General features: G+C 33.9%; 1 protein-coding gene across 3 annotated transcripts in view; it reads left to right on the forward strand.

Moving 5' to 3' along the window:
* Positions 1-17,695, forward strand: part of CNOT2 (CCR4-NOT transcription complex subunit 2) — a 155,373-nt gene that overhangs the window by 135,545 nt on the left and 2,133 nt on the right. For all 3 annotated transcript variants that reach the window (XM_047787192.1, XM_047787193.1, XM_047787194.1), the window contains 8 exons: positions 1,341-1,466; positions 3,158-3,282; positions 4,260-4,380; positions 4,476-4,632; positions 7,269-7,330; positions 7,418-7,467; positions 9,633-9,733; positions 11,785-11,929. In XM_047787192.1, coding sequence (XP_047643148.1) covers positions 1,341-1,466; positions 3,158-3,282; positions 4,260-4,380; positions 4,476-4,632; positions 7,269-7,330; positions 7,418-7,467; positions 9,633-9,733; positions 11,785-11,929 — 887 coding nt within the window. The remainder of the gene's footprint in view (positions 1-1,340; positions 1,467-3,157; positions 3,283-4,259; positions 4,381-4,475; positions 4,633-7,268; positions 7,331-7,417; positions 7,468-9,632; positions 9,734-11,784; positions 11,930-17,695) is intronic.

The following is a 17,695-nucleotide window of genomic DNA, read 5'->3' on the forward strand; positions in this document are numbered from 1 at the left end:
TAGGTTAATAAACTCCATATTAGAGGACCTGAAGATGTGAATTAAAAGATAGTATATAGAAAGTTTATAGTTAATTTGTAATCAAGTAATTCAAGCGAGATTACTTTTTAAATTAAACATTACAATAAATTATTTCTATTGTTGCTTTTTTATATAGTATCTTTTTAAAATACAAAATTCATAAATTGCAGTTCTTTGAAAACAATGTGTGAATGATTTTATCTTTTATCCTTCATAATTTAACATTATCACCTGATTTGGAATATTAATAGACCATGTTTTTTTTTATCAACAAAGTAATCTTTAGTCCATAGTTTCTTTCTGAGATTCTTCTAATTACAAAACTTAGAGAAAAATTCAAATTAACTGGGAAGAGGGAAAAATAGATTGAAAATGGTTATAATATACTAGATGAAACAGATTTAAGAAAACTATAGTGCAGACTAATTCTAAGGTCAAAAATTCTTTGAAAATTACGAATGTAAGATTATAAGGATAATAAATAACATTGAAAAGAGGTCAAGGTAATGATTAAAATAGGCAAAGTAGAAATGTTGGGCTAAATTTTATTTTTTTAAAGAAGCTGAATTTTTAAAATTGAGCGAAAATAAATTTTATTCAATATGTATTTATTGAGCGCCTACTGTGTAATAGGTAATAAAAGCTGGGATTTGTATCATAGTCCCATACAGTTCGGACACTAACCAGATGTGGGAACCCTACACATACCATACATTCTCCAGCCCTACTTATACCCTCACCTGCAAGACACACACTTTCTCCCTCCCTCCCTCTCTCTCCCTCTCTTTCTCCCCATCTCCCCCCTCATATACATGCACATTGTGTATGGGACCAATAGATCATAGGACGAAAGAAATCCCTAGGGTTTCTGCTTTCTTTGCCTGTGCCTCCAATATGATTCAGGCCATTGGCAGGACGCACTGTCATTATCACATCTGTGTTATAAATGAAGCTCCAGGTATTCCAGGTACCACCTCTGCTTTTAGATGGCGATGAAAAGAGCAGTTTTATCACAACAGCCTCCCCTCTGGCTAACTAACATTTCACAAGGGAAATGTTACTCTTTATTCCCTATCTCAAGCCTCTAGGATTTGGGATTTTTATTATGCTAGTAGGTACATATTGCTTGGCTGAGATGTTCGTAAAGTTCTTCCACATGAGGTTGATCCCCAGATGTTTATTGTGTATTTACGTATACCAAATACAGTGCTGTACATGGTTTAAGAAGAAGGCACTATCATTTATATTATAGTTGGTCTTTAATAATCTTTTTAAAATGTTTGTAGAACCAATAACTAGTGTTCTTTCCTATTATTTAGATGGAAGTGAAAATGTGACAGGATTGGACCTTTCAGATTTCCCAGCACTAGCAGACCGAAACAGAAGGGAAGGAAGTGGTAACCCAACTCCATTAATAAACCCCTTGGCTGGAAGAGCTCCTTATGGTAATTAAACTTTTTAATGATGTCCAGTGGAAACTTTGTGTTGTACAGAAGTACACACACACACACGTGTACTCACATGTATTTATGTATTTTATAATCAGAATAGTGCAGTTTTATCAGAGTTGATAATGCAGAGTACTTTTTCCTCCCAGGACACCAAAATAGTGTTCCATACTTAGTTTGTATGGAAACCCCAAAAGGAAATCTTTATTGGTATTCAGATGTTTTTCTTCTGGCATTTCTGCCTTAATACTAAACCTTAATGATTATTTGTAGTCTGCCTTTTCTCAGTTTGCCACATATTTTTTAAAAGAATGCATTCCCACATTCCTAGTAATTAATAAATACTGGGATGATTTTTTTCTACATCTCTCAGCCTCCACACTTTTGACATTTGAGTCACATAGTTCTTGTAAGCTGTCTTGTGCATTACAGAATGTTTACACATCCCTAAGCCTCTATTCGGTGCCAATAGCATCCTGTACCCCTACCCATACCACCCTCCCACCCCCCACTGTGAAAACCACAGGTATCTCCAGGTGTTGACAAATACCCCATGGGAGGAAAAGTTCCCTCCTCTTGAGAACTGCTCATGGGTCATGTCGTTTATGTAGTCTTTCGGTCACCCTTTTTACTGTCTTTAGTAAATAAGAGATTTGGCTCATAGAACTAGATATAAAGATTATGTAGCAGCTGTGTAACCATATTATTTTAATTCTTTGCACATAGTTGTTTCCTTTTGAGAGAATCTGATAAAGACCAGTAGCAGAAACAGTGAACTTAGAAGAGGGGTCATTTCATCACTTTTCTAAGAAAACTGTTTTCCCCATTTTCAACCAAGAAAAATTTCTGTGTCTTTCAGAATATGAATAAAAAATAATATGTGAAGAAGGGAAAATTTATTATTCACATTCTAAAATTTCCTAATTAGTCTCCCCCCTAAAAAAAACCAAAATGATCTGCCCTGGAAGTTGAGTACCTAGCTACTTGATTCTCAGTTCAGACTCTAATGTTTTTAACCTTTCCTCATAGGTCCATTTTTTCATCCCTTTAATCATTCCCGTTGCTCTCCTTGGACCATCTCTAGTTTCTCCATATCGTTCTTGAATTGTGGAGCCCCAAACTGGATATTGTTCTCCAATAAGGGCCTGACTAATGCCAAGTATAGTGGGAGGATTACTTCCCAGTTCTTGCATGTTTTACATCTATTACATGGAGTCCAAGAAAATCTGAAATAATATGGAGTTGTTTTGTAATTGATTGCAATTTGCTCACTCTGTAAGTCACTTTCAAGTAGAATACTGATGTGTTCTTTTAAATTTATTTTGTTCATTTGTTTTTGGCAGTTAACTGGTATTTATAATAGCTAGATATTAAAAGCACTTTTAAACTGAAAATTTTAATAATTATTACCAATATCAAATTATGTTTTAAGCATCTATATATGACATTAGATTAGAATTATAGGATTATTACTTATTTCCCTTGTATTATTTTATATATTTAGTTATTAATCAGTATATAAAAATTTATTCATTGTTATCCAGAATACTCATTTTTTGAAGTGTGCTTTCATAGCATAATAAGAAAATCCTTTTGGTATATTATCATGAGGAAAGTAAATTTTTATAATTTGTAGCAGTTTATCATAAATATCAATTGCAATTCTCTGAATTATTTTCATTACATAGTTGGAATGGTAACAAAACCAGCAAATGAGCAATCCCAGGACTTCTCAATACATAACGAAGACTTTCCAGCATTACCTGGTTCCAGTTATAAAGATCCAACATCAAGTAATGATGACAGTAAATCTGTAAGTAACTGAGAATTATGTGAGTTATGTAGTTTTTCCCCTTCAGATTTCTCTTCTATTAACAGTTTTATAGACAAAATTAAGTACTATTACAAATTGTTTATCTTGAATATCTGTAATCTAACTTCTGAAGAATGTGGGAAACCTGTATAACTTAGAAGATAGTCTATTTTTTTCCTATTTCATATAGGTTTGCCAATTTCTGTTGAACTTCTCAGAGTTAATTTAGACTTTTATTGTAGTCCCTGTCAGCTGGATCCCATGAAGTTTGATATTATAGCCTTCTAAGGAGCTGTGTTTTTCTTGAGTAAGTTTTCTCCTTGAAGAATCTTTATACACAATTTTATTCCTGTGTTGATTCAGCCAACTCAGCTTCCTCTTTCTGATTTAACGGATATGTTTATTTCTTCCACATTTCACTGAAAATAGTTTTTTGTGTGTGTGTGTGATGGGAGTTTGTATATTTTTTAAAAAATAATTGATAAAGAAGATTATTGGGTAAGAATTAAAATAAGTAAGAATTTTAAAAGTTCACATATTCTAACTTATCTTGGAGGTGTTTTATGGTAATGTTTTAGGTAATGTACTGTGTTTTATATTTAGTTTATCTTCTGAATGAAGTATTGAGGAGTATAACCTCAAATGTACCCCAAAACATAAAGTTCTGAGATAGGTAGGGTTTTTGTTTTGTTTTGTTTTGTTTTTTTTAAATCTGTGACTGAAAAGCTGAGATCAATATTTTCATGTATTTCTTTAAATACTCAGATGTATGTAACACAGGATTTATCTGTATATCATGGGACATTTGTGGAAACACAAATTTCATGTAGAACAAAAATTTCATGTACTTGAAAAACAGGTAATAATTTACTACCAATTAAGTGTAATATAAAATGAATAGAAAGCTACTAATATATGAACTTGAAATGTTTATACCTAACAAATTTTAATGTCACATTTAATTTTTTTCGTGGTAGAATTTGAATACATCTGGCAAGACAAGTTCAAGTACAGATGGACCCAAATTCCCTGGAGATAAAAGTTCAACAACACAAAATAACAACCAGCAGAAAAAAGGGATCCAGGTGTTACCTGATGGTGGGACTCTATAAAATAATACCAAAGATACTATAGAATTCATATTTTTTACTTTTTCCTCAAAGATTAAAAATGACTATGTTTTTCTCATTCAGGTCGGGTTACTAACATTCCTCAAGGTATGGTGACGGACCAATTTGGAATGATTGGCCTGTTAACATTTATCAGGGCAGCAGAGACAGACCCAGGAATGGTACATCTTGCATTAGGAAGTGACTTAACAACATTAGGCCTCAACCTGAACTCTCCTGAGTAAGTTTTTTCTTTTCTTCCACCTTTGTATATAATACCTCCCTGCATTTTTAAATTTTGTGTCATCAAATTACATTCTCTGCTGTCACTCATTGTTGCTGGTATCTACTGACTCTTGAATCATTCCTTCTATATTAGCTTCTAGATCATTCTCTCTTTATAGTAATATTCCTCTTATCATTTGGCAGTTTCAGTATACATCCTTCCCAAATCCTAAAATCCTAGCTCCTTGAATTTCTCTTCTGCAGAACTCTTTCCCTGCATCATACCTCAGCTCCTCATTTCTTTAGTCATCCTTTTGACTTTGGCATTATTGGTAACCTCCCTTTCTCTGTGAGGTAATTAAATCTGTGCTACCATGTCACTTCTTGTTTCCATTTCTCTCCCTCAACTACTGGCTCCTATAATCATTAGATTCCACTGGGACCTTCAACCCATTGATTCTTCTACCTTCTAATGTTCCTCAGCATTCTTATGTCTCGTTCCCTTTGACCAACTCACTTCCTTCTTCTCCAGTTAACTTCTGTGGTCAGTCATAATTTCTCATTTATATAAATCCCTGACTGCTCTGTCCCCTCTTGCTTTGTCATACCTGCATGGCAAAAACTTCAACTCGGTTATGTATCTGCTGATTCCATCCTTGGCCTGTGCTACTGAGCCTGGTTAGAGAAAAATTCACAACTTCACTGCTTGGTCTCATTTCACATTCATATCTGGGAACCCCAAGAATGGGCCCTTAATTCTGCCAACCATAATCAATGGACTGGCATGCCTAGTCCATTCATTCTTTGTTCTCCCGTGCAGCTGTTTACACTTGCCTCTTCAAACCCTGAGTGCTTTTCCCCCTGTGCTTACTTGCCAGGTAGTGAGTGACTTTGCTTTTTTTTCTACTTTACTAAGAAAGAAAGATAGAAACAATCAGAAGAGTGTCAGTATTGTCCTGCCTCAAAATCAGTTGCCTACAAATCATCTGCACCCACCTTACTCTTGTCTTCCACCCTGTTGTAGCCATGCTTTCTACTTAAACCTCTCTTGAAAACTCAAAGAATCTAGTAATTGTTTGCATTTTGTTGAATTATTTCCATCAGCATACAAATACGCTGTTACTATGTTAACAAATATCTTCTCTTGATTCAGCTTATTCTACAAGTTATCGCTCCCCCATTTATTCTCCTCTGAAGCAAAACTCTTCAAAAGAGCCATCTTTGTATCCTATTTGTCCTATTCTCTGTTAAACCCATTTCAGTTAGGATTTTGCCCTCATCAATTAAAACTGCTTTCTTCAAAGTCATCAAATGACCTCTGTTACTAGTTCAGCAGTCACTCTGGCAGCTAATCTTCCTTAACCAATCCGTAATGTTTGGCATAGTATAATCATTGCTGCATTGTTTTTTGCTGCTTTTGACTGCTCCCACCCTGGTTTAAATCACCATCTTTTTTTGTCTGGAGTCTCTCCTTGCCCTTTATAATCTTTTGTTCACATGGCAGCCAAGACAGTCTTTTTGTTTGTTTGGTTGGTTGTTTGTTTTTGTCTTTTTAGGGCCACACATGTGGCATATGGAGGTTGCCAGGATAGGGGTCTAATTGGAGCTGTAGCCGCCAGCCTATGCAACAGCTACAGCAACGCCAGATCCTAGCTATGTCTGCAACCTACACCACAGCTCACAGCAACACTGGATCCTTAACCTACTGATGGAGGCCAGGGATCGAACCTGAAACCCCATGGTTCCCAGTTGGATTCATTTCCACTGTGCCACAACGGGAACTCTGAAGACAGTCCTTTTTGAATAAGTTAATTCTCTGCCCAATACTTAGTAAGGGTTTGTTGTTTTATTATGATTAAAACCCCCAAATCTTTATAGGCCTCCTAATCTCTACAGGGATGATCTGTGTCTCTTCTACCTATACCTCATCAGCTTGTCCCTTTTTTCACCCTGTTCCATCTTCAGTGGCCTTCCTGTTCTATACCTCATACATGTCAGTCATAACTGCATTGATTGCTTTAGCAGTTCCCTCTGACTAGAGTTATCTTCTGCCAAGTAACTAATAGAGTTATCTCCCTCATATCCTTCAGATCTTTGGTCACACATGACCTTCTAAATGAGACCTATCCTGACTACCCTATTTAATTATGCAAATAATCTTCCCTCCCTACCCCACCACTAACATGGAGAATTATTTATATATTATGTAAATTGTTTTTGACTGCCTCCTTCCCAATCCACCATCCTCAACCAGAAAGTTTCATGTTATCAGTGATCTTTGTTGTGTTTGCTGATGTATAAGCACCTAGAACAGTGCCAGAAATATAATAGTAAATATTTGCTGATTTTGAACTTTTGTTTTTAATAATTACTGTTTCTTTTTTTCCTGGCCATATAAATAAGAAAGTAATTTTAGTTGAGGGCATGGTGTTAATGAATTTAAAGCATTCTGAGTTGAGGTAATTGGGGTGGGGTGGGGACCTTATTTCAATTTTCTGCTATGTAAGTCATAGTAAAAACAAAAAAAACTAGAAGTTTAAAATATGCACGTTTTACATTTGAAATCATTATTTTTCCTGATTTCCTGAAATAAAATTAGATATCTTTTTTTCTACTTTGGACTTCAGAATGGTTTTTTTTCCCCTTATTCAGAAATCTCTACCCCAAATTTGCATCACCCTGGGCATCTTCACCTTGTCGACCTCAAGACATAGGTAGGAGAATCTATTTGTTCAGACCTTTTAAAAATGTATTTGTAACTGAGAATCAGTTAATAAGGCTTTTTTCATTTCATTATCCAGACTTCCATGTTCCATCTGAATACTTAACGAACATTCACATTAGGGATAAGGTGAGTATAGTTTATTATTCTACTCAGTCAGCATGAATTTGTCTATTTTCAGATGTTGTTTTTCAGTTTAGACAGCATAGTATTTTTGAAATAATTAGCAGAGCCTCTGGGTATGCTTTTGTATGTCCATTCCATTACATATGACAATTTTATTTCTATTTTTGTTTATAATCCTGTGTTTTGATGAGGTCTGGGTTATATTTCTAAAATATTTTAGAAGTGATGTTAGAACCAGTAAAGTCTTTTTGCCATTTCTGGGGCCACTCCTGTGGCACATGGAGGTTCCCAGGCTAGGGGTCGAATTGGAGCTGTAGCCACCGGCCTACGCCAGAGCCACGCAACGCGGGATCCGAGCCACGTCTGCGACCCACACCACAGCTCATGGCAACGCCAGATCCTTAACCCACTGAGCAAGGCCAGGGATTGAACCCTCAACCTGATGGTTCCCAGTCGGATTCATTAACCACTGAGCCACGACGGGAACTCCAGTAAAGTCTTTCTTATAGTTGTTAATAACAGATTACGACCATAACCACAGTTGATAGGAATAAACTAACTTGGAAAATGTGATCGATTTCCTTCTGGTCTCATTTTATGGCACATATCAGTGTAAGATTTTTCTGTACAAATATTACAGATACAGTGTTTTTAATGAAAAAAGTATATATATTTTAAAACTACAACCTTTGACTTTTTTCTATAATTTTTTTCTATTTTTTAATTACCTAAGTTTCTAGTTACAAAGCAGCTATTACTGGATCGCAGCTTTAATCTTTCTTTCTTTCTTTCTTTCTTTCTTTCTCCCTCCCTAGGAAAATGATACTTTTTGCTTTAAGGAAAAAGTGCTAAGAATTCATTTCTGTTAAAAGTGCTATCTAGATTTTGATCATGTGAAAGGATGTAATTTTTAAAATATTATATATTTGTATTATACATATGTGTACAAATATGTGTAATATAAATATATATATAAATAAATGACAGTGTCCTGCATCTGTACCATGCAGTTGTGTAGTCAGATGAATGTTGTGGACAGGCAAGTAAAGAGATACACATATTTCTTAGTATGTCTTTTAATACTTGAGTAGTTGGAAGACAAGAAGTGTGAGATAGAGCTAGTTTTTTTCTGTCTGTGGATTGTGTGATTTGCTGCCACCTCCACTGTAGCACTCTCTTTTTTTTTTTTTTTTTTTTTTGCTCCAGTTACCTAAAGGTTCCAGAACCTTTTCTTATGCCAATTTAAGAAATAATAATTTAGGAGAATTTGTCACATGCAAGACTGCTGCCTGAATGGGAATAATATGAATGGAGAGAAAAATAACAGAGAATATGTAACAAGAGTTAAATAAACATTTAGATACAGGATTAGGTAAAGAGGTAAAATGTTTTCAGTTTGGTGAGTTTTTAATAAAGATTTATCTTAACATGAGAATTTGAGACTATTGAACGTGTTTGGTATCAGTTATGTTTCTTCTTTGTGGAGGGACATATAAAGCAGTCATCTTTTAGTCATCCAGTTAAACAAAATAAAGAACTATCTTTTTATGATTTTTGTACATATCTGTGACTTGCTAAAAGATACATAACCAACTGCTTTGTGGATCACTCTGAGATGTAGGTTCAGTTAATAATACATATAAGTCTTCTATTTATCAGGAGCTCCACACCATGCATTCACCTGTCACTTATTTAATTTCATTTACAGTTTTAGTAATCCATATAGGTACCCTTGACTACATTTATAATTGAAAGTTCAGAGATATTAAACAACTTGGACATGGTCATACTAATAAGTAATAAAACTAGAACTTGAGTGTAAGTCCTGCATTTCTGAGCACAGTTTCACTATTAATTGCCACATTGAGTGTTAATAAAGAATAAAATAGTCAAGTGTTAGATCTTGTTTAGAAATTTTTATTTAACTTTTTCCCCATTAATATTATAAAATAGATATACCAGAAATATTGTTAAATGACTTTAATCATTTAAGTGGTGAAACGCCCCTTTAGAATTATATACTACCTCTATAATAATGTAATAACAGTTATCAACTACAAAGAGGTGATTTTGTTTTTGCTTTCTGTTTTTACTTTAGTGAAAGCAATTATATGTTGGGATTGTCAAACTTGTTTTACCTTTCAGAATAATTTATTTCTCTTTTCCAGCTGGCGGCAATAAAACTCGGTCGATACGGAGAAGATCTTCTCTTCTATCTCTATTACATGAATGGAGGAGACGTATTACAACTTTTAGCTGCAGTAGAGCTGTATGTTCAAAGTATTTTTTAAAAACTTTTGTATTTAGTGGATCTTGTTTATTCCAAAAGCTTCTATTTTAAAATGATGATGGCTTTAGTTTGTCTTTTGTTTGTAAAGTGGAAATATTCCTTCATTAAGAAATTTACTTTTACATTTAGTAATATTAAGTTAGACTGAAACCTTATATTACCATTCTTCATATAAGTGGTAACCTTATATTACCACTTTATACATAAAAAGAATTTCAAGCTTAAATAACCCTAAGTTTGTAAGAAGGCAGAATCAACTTGATTCGTGAATTTGGTGAATCTAATTTTTAATAAATATATGAAGTATAAGATATGGGTTCGTAACTGTGGCTCATCTTACTCCTTGTGGGAACCATGGGTTAATGACAACAAATTTCATCATTTAATAAATATTTATTATTACATGGGCAAGGCACTGTGCATATATCTTATGAGTTTTGAAGTATTGATGAAGTCCACATTCATTTTCAGAAGCCTATTAGCCAACTTGACACTTCTCTTGTGGCACAGCAGGTTAAGGATCCGGCGTTATCACTACAGTGGCTCCAGTCACTGCTGTGGCACGGGTTTGATCCCTGCCCCAGGAACTTCCACATGCTGTGTGTGCTGCCAAAACAAAAAAAAAGAAGCCTATTGGCCAACTTAAGTAAATTAGTATTAAGAAACTGGTCCATTGAATACTTTTTCTGAGCATTTCTGTTTTTACCTGATGCTCTAAAAAATAAAAATTAAGTGTGTCATTTCTTATATGTCCAGTTGGTAACATTTTGTTACCAATACACTATTCTATTAATTATGTTTAGCCTTTGAGTGAATTGTTACTAAAAACTTATGATATGATTAGAAGACTGTTTAATAGGTTTAAGTATTTTATAATATTCCAAATAGTATTTCTATAAGTGGTCTTGGCTCAGATATTTTAAAATGTAAAATTCACTGTGTTGATAATAAATTGTTTTTCATTTCTCAATTGAGAATTTGGTTTTTTTTTTCCATGTTTTACCTCATTTTTTGTAAGATAGCAATTGTTAACCTGTTCATTTTAATTTATTTGTAAGTAAATAAATTCATCAGTCATTCATCCATCCATCACTGGCAGTTCTGTCTCATAGCTTATTATGTCTAAAAATATATAAACATATATAAAACATAGATCTTAAAAAACCCTTAATATTGATTAGAAAGTATATGTTTACATGGAGGTTTGTTGTACTAGAGATTTTTTTGTGTGTGTAAATAAAAAAGTAATACGAATTTTCAAAGTGGAGTTCCTGTCGTGGCTAAGCGGAAACGAATCTGACTAGCATCCATGAGGACTCAGGTTCAATCCCTGGCCTTGCTTAGTGGGTTAAGGATCTGGCATTGCCATGAGCTGTGGTGTAGGTCTCAGATGTGGCTCGGATCCTGCATTGCTGTGGCTGTGGCATGGGCTGGCAGCTACAGCTCTGATTTGACCTCTAGCCTGGGAACCTCCAAATGCCATGGGTGCAGCCCTAAAAAGACCAAAAAAAAAAAAAAAGAATTTTCAAAATGGATTTTTTTATTTTCAACATAGTTACAAATTTTCTGTGAATTTAAGTAATTCAAATAGGCTTTGTATTTAGTTTCTTAAAAGATAATACAAATAGTGGTTGGGGTTTCGATTGCTTTAATAGCTGTCTCAATTTCTATTGAATATTAAGAACAAGAACCAAGTGAAGTTTCTAGAACACAGTGTATCTTTATTTGGTCTGCCAAAGTTTTTATTACATTGCTCATAGAGCTTCTAAGATCTCATTTTGTTTGCATAAAAAATTTCTTCAGTTAAATAAAGATGTGTGTGTTACTTAAAAGAGTGTGGTTTTGGACAAATGAGGAAAAGTGTTTTCCTATTTTTACTAGGGTTGTACTTAATAAAAACAAGGGTAAAGAAGCATCAATATTTATGTATTTCAGGTGTGATTATTTTGTGAAAAATGTTTTACAAACTTGTAGAAAATGATGTGAGCCACAGGAAAAAATTAATTGTCTTTTTCTCTTAAAAATTAAAGTTTTAACCGTGATTGGAGATACCACAAAGAAGAACGAGTATGGATTACCAGGGCACCAGGCATGGAGCCAACAATGAAAACCAATACATATGAGAGGGGAACATATTACTTCTTTGACTGTCTTAACTGGAGGAAAGTAGCTAAGGTATATTTTTTTCCATGTGCAAATGTGTAAATGTATAAATCTAGATTTTAAAAGCAAGTGTACTCTTATCTGTTTTATGTACCGATTCATCCATTCCAATAATGTGCTGGATATTTACTGAGTCTTTTGTCTCCATCTCTTTGGCTTGAACTCTAGAAAAGTATCTGGAAATAGTTCATTTCACCTGTAGTTAGGAAAATGATTGAATTTGGTAAGAAATTTTGTAATTTTTCACAAGCCTTGGTAACATTTGAAATATTTTTGTGTCTACTCAGTTGTAAAATAAAGATACCCTCTTGCAATCCCAGTCATGTATTCTTATATTATTACTTTAAGCAAATATGAGCTTTTCCTAAAACCTGTATATAATAGAAGTAGGCTTTTTAAACTTGCACTCACTGCATGAAAGATGCTTGATCTTTTATTTGCAAGTGATAAAATGAAAGGAAATTATAAGCATTAACATGATTGTTCCTTTCACTCGTAAGCTAAATATTCAGGGAACGAGGGCAGTAGAAAAAGTTGCTTTGGTTTGCAACTTTTCTTCAGAAAAAATACCTTTCTAACTGTCCCATGTGCACAATTTTCATCACTGTTAGAGAGTATTACACATTTGTGTTTAATTCCTTATATATGTAAATAGTCAACCTAGTAGGAAATATAACACACATTATCTGATTTCATAACTCCAGGGTTACTCTGAAATCTTTTTCTATTGATGAATCTTAGGATTAAAAACTAAAGAGTTAGTTTGTTTATTTAAATAAATTTAAAATGGAAAAATATTTAACAGTTCATGGGATAATTTTAGTTGTTGGTTTGGGTATTTTGGGTTTTTTAAATTTTGAATCAGCTTTACTAAACTCAGGGTAAAACATTTTTAAAAGACAGTGTAAAATGCTTACCAGATAATTTTTACAAAATTTTTCATAACAAGAACTTCATATAAAACATGAAAAAGAAATAGAACAGATGGGCCCAACCAAAAAACCCAAAAGAAGACACATAAAAAAGGTTAGATTTTGTTTGTTTGTTTGTCTTTTTAAGCCACGATATATGGAGGTTCCCAGGCTAGGGGCTGAATCAGAACTGTAGCTGCCGGCCTACGCCACAGCCACAGCAATTCAGGATCCGAGTCGCATCTGCAGCTCACGGCAACACTGGATCCTTAACCCACTAAGTGAGACCAGGAATCAAACCTCATGGTTCCTAGTCAGATTTGTTTCCACTGCACCATGATGGGAACTCCCCCCTTTTTTTTTTTCCCTTTTGTCTTTTTTATCATTATTATTTTTGGGTATTTCTCAATGGTAAATATCATTACTTCTCAGACCAGGTCTATACTATACCCTGTATTTCAGCTATTTTAACAATTCTAATTAATATGTATGTCTTGATTTCAAGATAGATTTATGACCTAAACTTTTGGTTGAATAGAAATAAGTACATTAATTCCAAATAGTATACAGTATATGTATGTTACCTGTTCTTTATAAAATAGTGAATTTGAAAGCTCCAGGGCTTGAATTTTAATCCCTGTTTCTGCTGTTTATACTTTGACCTTCTGAAAGTTTCCTTTCCATGCCTACTTCCTTATCTTTTAAATCAAAATGGATTTTTGCCTCTAGATTATCATGAAGATTAAAATTACACACACACATATACACTGAGTACAGTGCTTGGCATATACTGGGTATTTGATACAGGAGAATAGTTGTAGTAGTAACTGATTGTTGTTAGGTTAATGAGTGGTTCTCAAACTTTAACTTGCATCAGAATTACCTGGAGGCCTTGTTAAAACACAGATTGCTGGGCTGTGCTTCCACTGTTTCTGGTTCAGTGAGTCTGTGAATGGGACCTGAGGATTTGCATTTTTAACAAGTTCCCAAGTGATGCCAGTGATGAAGCTGGTCTTTGTCTGGAGCCATAGTTTGAGTACCTCTTAGCTTGTTCTACAAGAAAGAAAGAGTAGTTTGGAGGGGAAAAATTCTAGTAGTACATAACTGAAGTTTTTTTTCTGTTCAGTTGAAGCTTTTTGCTCAATATCATATACAAATTATTTTAAAATATGTGCAAAAAGAAATGGATGTTTGCAATAGATGCATAATTTTAGTTGGATATATCTGAAGAAGTCGACTTATGTGAAAAGAAAATCAGTTTTCTAAAACCAAGTTCTCCCTGTAAAGTTAAATATTCAGAAAGACGCGTCCCCATCGTGCCTTAGCGGTAACGAACCCGGCTAGTATCCATGAGGATGCGGGTTCGATCCCTTGTCTCGCTCAGTGGGTTAATGATCTGGCATTGCTGTGAGCTATGCTGTAAGCCAGCAGCTACAGCTCCGATTCAACCCCTGGCCTGGGAAATTCCATACACTGTAGGTGCGGCCCTAAGAAACAAAAAAACAAACAAAAAGAATATTCAGAAAGAACTTGAACATTAAAAAGACTTAATTAATTTCCAACAAAAGCAACTCCTCAGTCAGGTAAATGTCTCTTTAAAGAAAAGTATTTGTACATATATATGGGTGTGTATATAAAATAATTTTAGGGAGTTGCCGTCGTGGCGCAGTGGTTAACGAATCCGACTAGGAACCATGAGGTTGCGGGTTCGGTCCCTGCCCTTGCTCAGTGGGTTAACGATCCGGCGTTGCCATGAGCTGTGGTGTAGGTTGCAGACGCGGCTTGGATCCCGCGTTGCTGTGGCTCTGGTGTAGGGGCGGCTACAGCTCCGATTAGACCCCTAGCCTGGGAACCTCCATATGCCGCAGAAGCGGCCCAAAGAAATAGCAAAAAGACAAAAAATAAAAATAATAATAATAATTTTACCCAGTTTGATTTCTCCTATATATAGTTGAACTTTTATCTTAACTTTTACCTTTAAAATTTTAGCTGTGAAGTTGGAAAAAAAATTTGAGAAATATAAATATTAAACTATTTTCAAGAAATTTCTCTTAAGGTAATATTCTGTCCACTCACCCTGATGCTCGTCAACAAAATTATTTTCATAGTGATGAAAGTAAGCAGAAATACTGGCTTCTATCAAGTATTAATATGTAGCTCACTTCTTTTGATTATACCAAAAAACAAATTCATGGACTTAAAACTTTCTAAGTTGTACTATATTCACAGAATAAACTCTTAGACAAGCTTCTGGGTTTTTAGTTTTTTTGGTTTCTTTTTTTTTTTTTTTTGAGGATATTTTCAGTGTTTTTCCATAAATTGGATTAGGAATTAAATTTATTTCCAGGAGTTCACATCATGGCTCAGCAGAAATGACTCTGACCAGCATCCATGAAGATGCAGGTTCAATCCCTGGCCTCACTCAGTGGGTTAAGGATCTCACGTTGCCGTGAGCTGTGGCGTAGGTCACAGACGTGGCTCGGATCCAGTGTTGCTGTGGCTGTGGCATAGGCCAGTGGCTACAAGCTCTGATTCGACCCCTAGCGTGGGAACCTCCATACGCTGTGAGTGCGGCCCTTAAAAAAAAAGGAAAAAAAAATTTATTTCCATAGTATATTTATTAACAGAAAAATCCTTTGAGGTGCCATGGTGCCATGTCCCAAGTCAAAGTCCCCATCTGTTAAGTGGGTATAGTTTATTATTCGCAGGTAAAAAATATGCATTAAACAGCTTTAACTCATAAGAAGCCTTCATATGAATTAGTATTATAAGTAATAGCTTGATGTGATGGTACCATTGAAAAGTATTGACCTGATTTAGACCATAATCATGTCTTTAGTCATAATCTTATATGAGATTCTTTCTCTTTTGCAAATCACTTAATATTTTCTGAGAATTGAAGAACTACATTTATTAAGATATTGGATTATTTAAATAGAAGTATTTCTTATCCCTGAAAATTCTGTGAGTTCTAGGATTCAGCCCATTATTTATTTAAAGAATTTCCTATATTTCAATAATGTCAGAAAAATTTTGACACCATATTTGCATATTCTTAACTTTTAGATAATCTTGATTTGTCAGCAGACTTTGTAGTCTATCCTTTGTAATTTAGCAAGAATTATTCAATATCCCATTAATTTAAAACATTTTATAGTATATATAATCTCAGTGAGTAAAATTTAAGTAATTTCATCCACAGAAAATTTTTAGGTGAGAAAGTTTCCCCTATTATTAATAGCTTTCTCAGACTAAAGACTTAAAATGTTTCAGAATTCCTTCAGTCTGATTTCACCTTGTAGGTCCAACACTGAATAGAATTTTTAATGCTTGGGATTCTTTATCATTTCACAACTTGCTTATAAATGTGATCTTTAGTACCTAGAATGCTTTCTAGCTTTTTAAACCACGAAAGTATAATCTAAAAATATTTTTTCCATTAAAACAAATACATGCATAGAACTTTTAATTCCCAATCTTTGAATATTTAAAATATAAGCGTTCTATTACTAAAACAAATGAAGAAAACTTGTGTTTGTTGATTTATCTGCCATTAATTACATACCTACTGGGGGCCTGGCAGCTCAATATTCTAGGCAGTAGGTAGTGATATACAAAACAAACTTCTTGTCCCCTCCACAGATTACACAAAGGTGTGTGTGTTTTGTGTGTACATATAAACATGTAAAAAAAGATACTATCAATCAATAGTCAAAGTTAGGGAACAAAGAGAGTATAGGCTTTATGTCTTTTAGAAGAATAAAAATACATAGAAAACAAACAAAAGATCTTATAAATGGGAGACAAAAATTGACCTTTTTAACTTAGGAATTTCTGACATACCAGATCTTTAAGATTTTCTGAATTATGTTAAAATATTTATGTTCTTTCAGTTTAAACAAATTTTTTTTAATATGTAGTGGGGGAAATGTGTACACTGATGAAGTTACTCTAGTTTAAATTCTAATGATACAGCGTAGTTCACCAGTGCACAACAATGAGGACAGGACAATCGAACAGAATTTTAATTTATATAACTTAGTGGGATGTTTGATTTGTCAGTTATAAGTAGACTTATTAGTTATAAGTAATTACACATATTTATCTTATTGCATGTCCAGTTTATCTTATTACACATATTTATCATATTACTTATAAGTAATTACACATATTTTGGACCTGAAATGCCAGTTTTTTATTTCCAAAAGAATGATACAAAAAGAAGATATTTTGTCTACTAATTTGGGTATTCAATTTCATTCAGCCAGGCAGTAAAATTCTTTTCAATCCTAGCAGGGGTAGGAAGAAAGTGTTGCCTATACATTTCATTAGGGAGGCTAATTAGGGAAGCTAACAATTATGATGGTGATTCTAGTGTTTGCTAGTTTTACTGATAAGCAGATAACTTCTTTAGTTAACACTAAAAAAGTGAACCTTTTGAAAGTCATCACAGCGTGTCTTTATAAACATTTGGACTAAATTTTTTTAACATTTCTGGATAGGGGTGTAATTTTAAAAGTATTCTTTAAAAAAGAATATGTTATAGTAGAAAAAATGGCTATCACAGAGGTCTGGATCCTAATCATAGACCTGCCACTTATTGTATGACTTGGGCAAGTTACTAATTTTCCTCTGATGCAAAATGAAGATAATGACATCGACTTTACAGAGTTACAAAGATGAGACTAAAATTAGCTGTGTCTCTAGTTTTGACACATATTAGGCTTTGATAAATTATACCTGCTATTTCTTTAATTGTTAATATCCTTAAATTTTAAATACTTGGTTTTATATCTCAAAATTTAATCACGATGACCTATGTTTTCATTTTAATTTAATAATAAAATTGCCACTGAACTTAATAATG

This window comes from Phacochoerus africanus, chromosome 7 (genome assembly GCF_016906955.1).
Source record: "Phacochoerus africanus isolate WHEZ1 chromosome 7, ROS_Pafr_v1, whole genome shotgun sequence".
NCBI classification, from domain to species: Eukaryota; Metazoa; Chordata; class Mammalia; order Artiodactyla; family Suidae; genus Phacochoerus; species Phacochoerus africanus.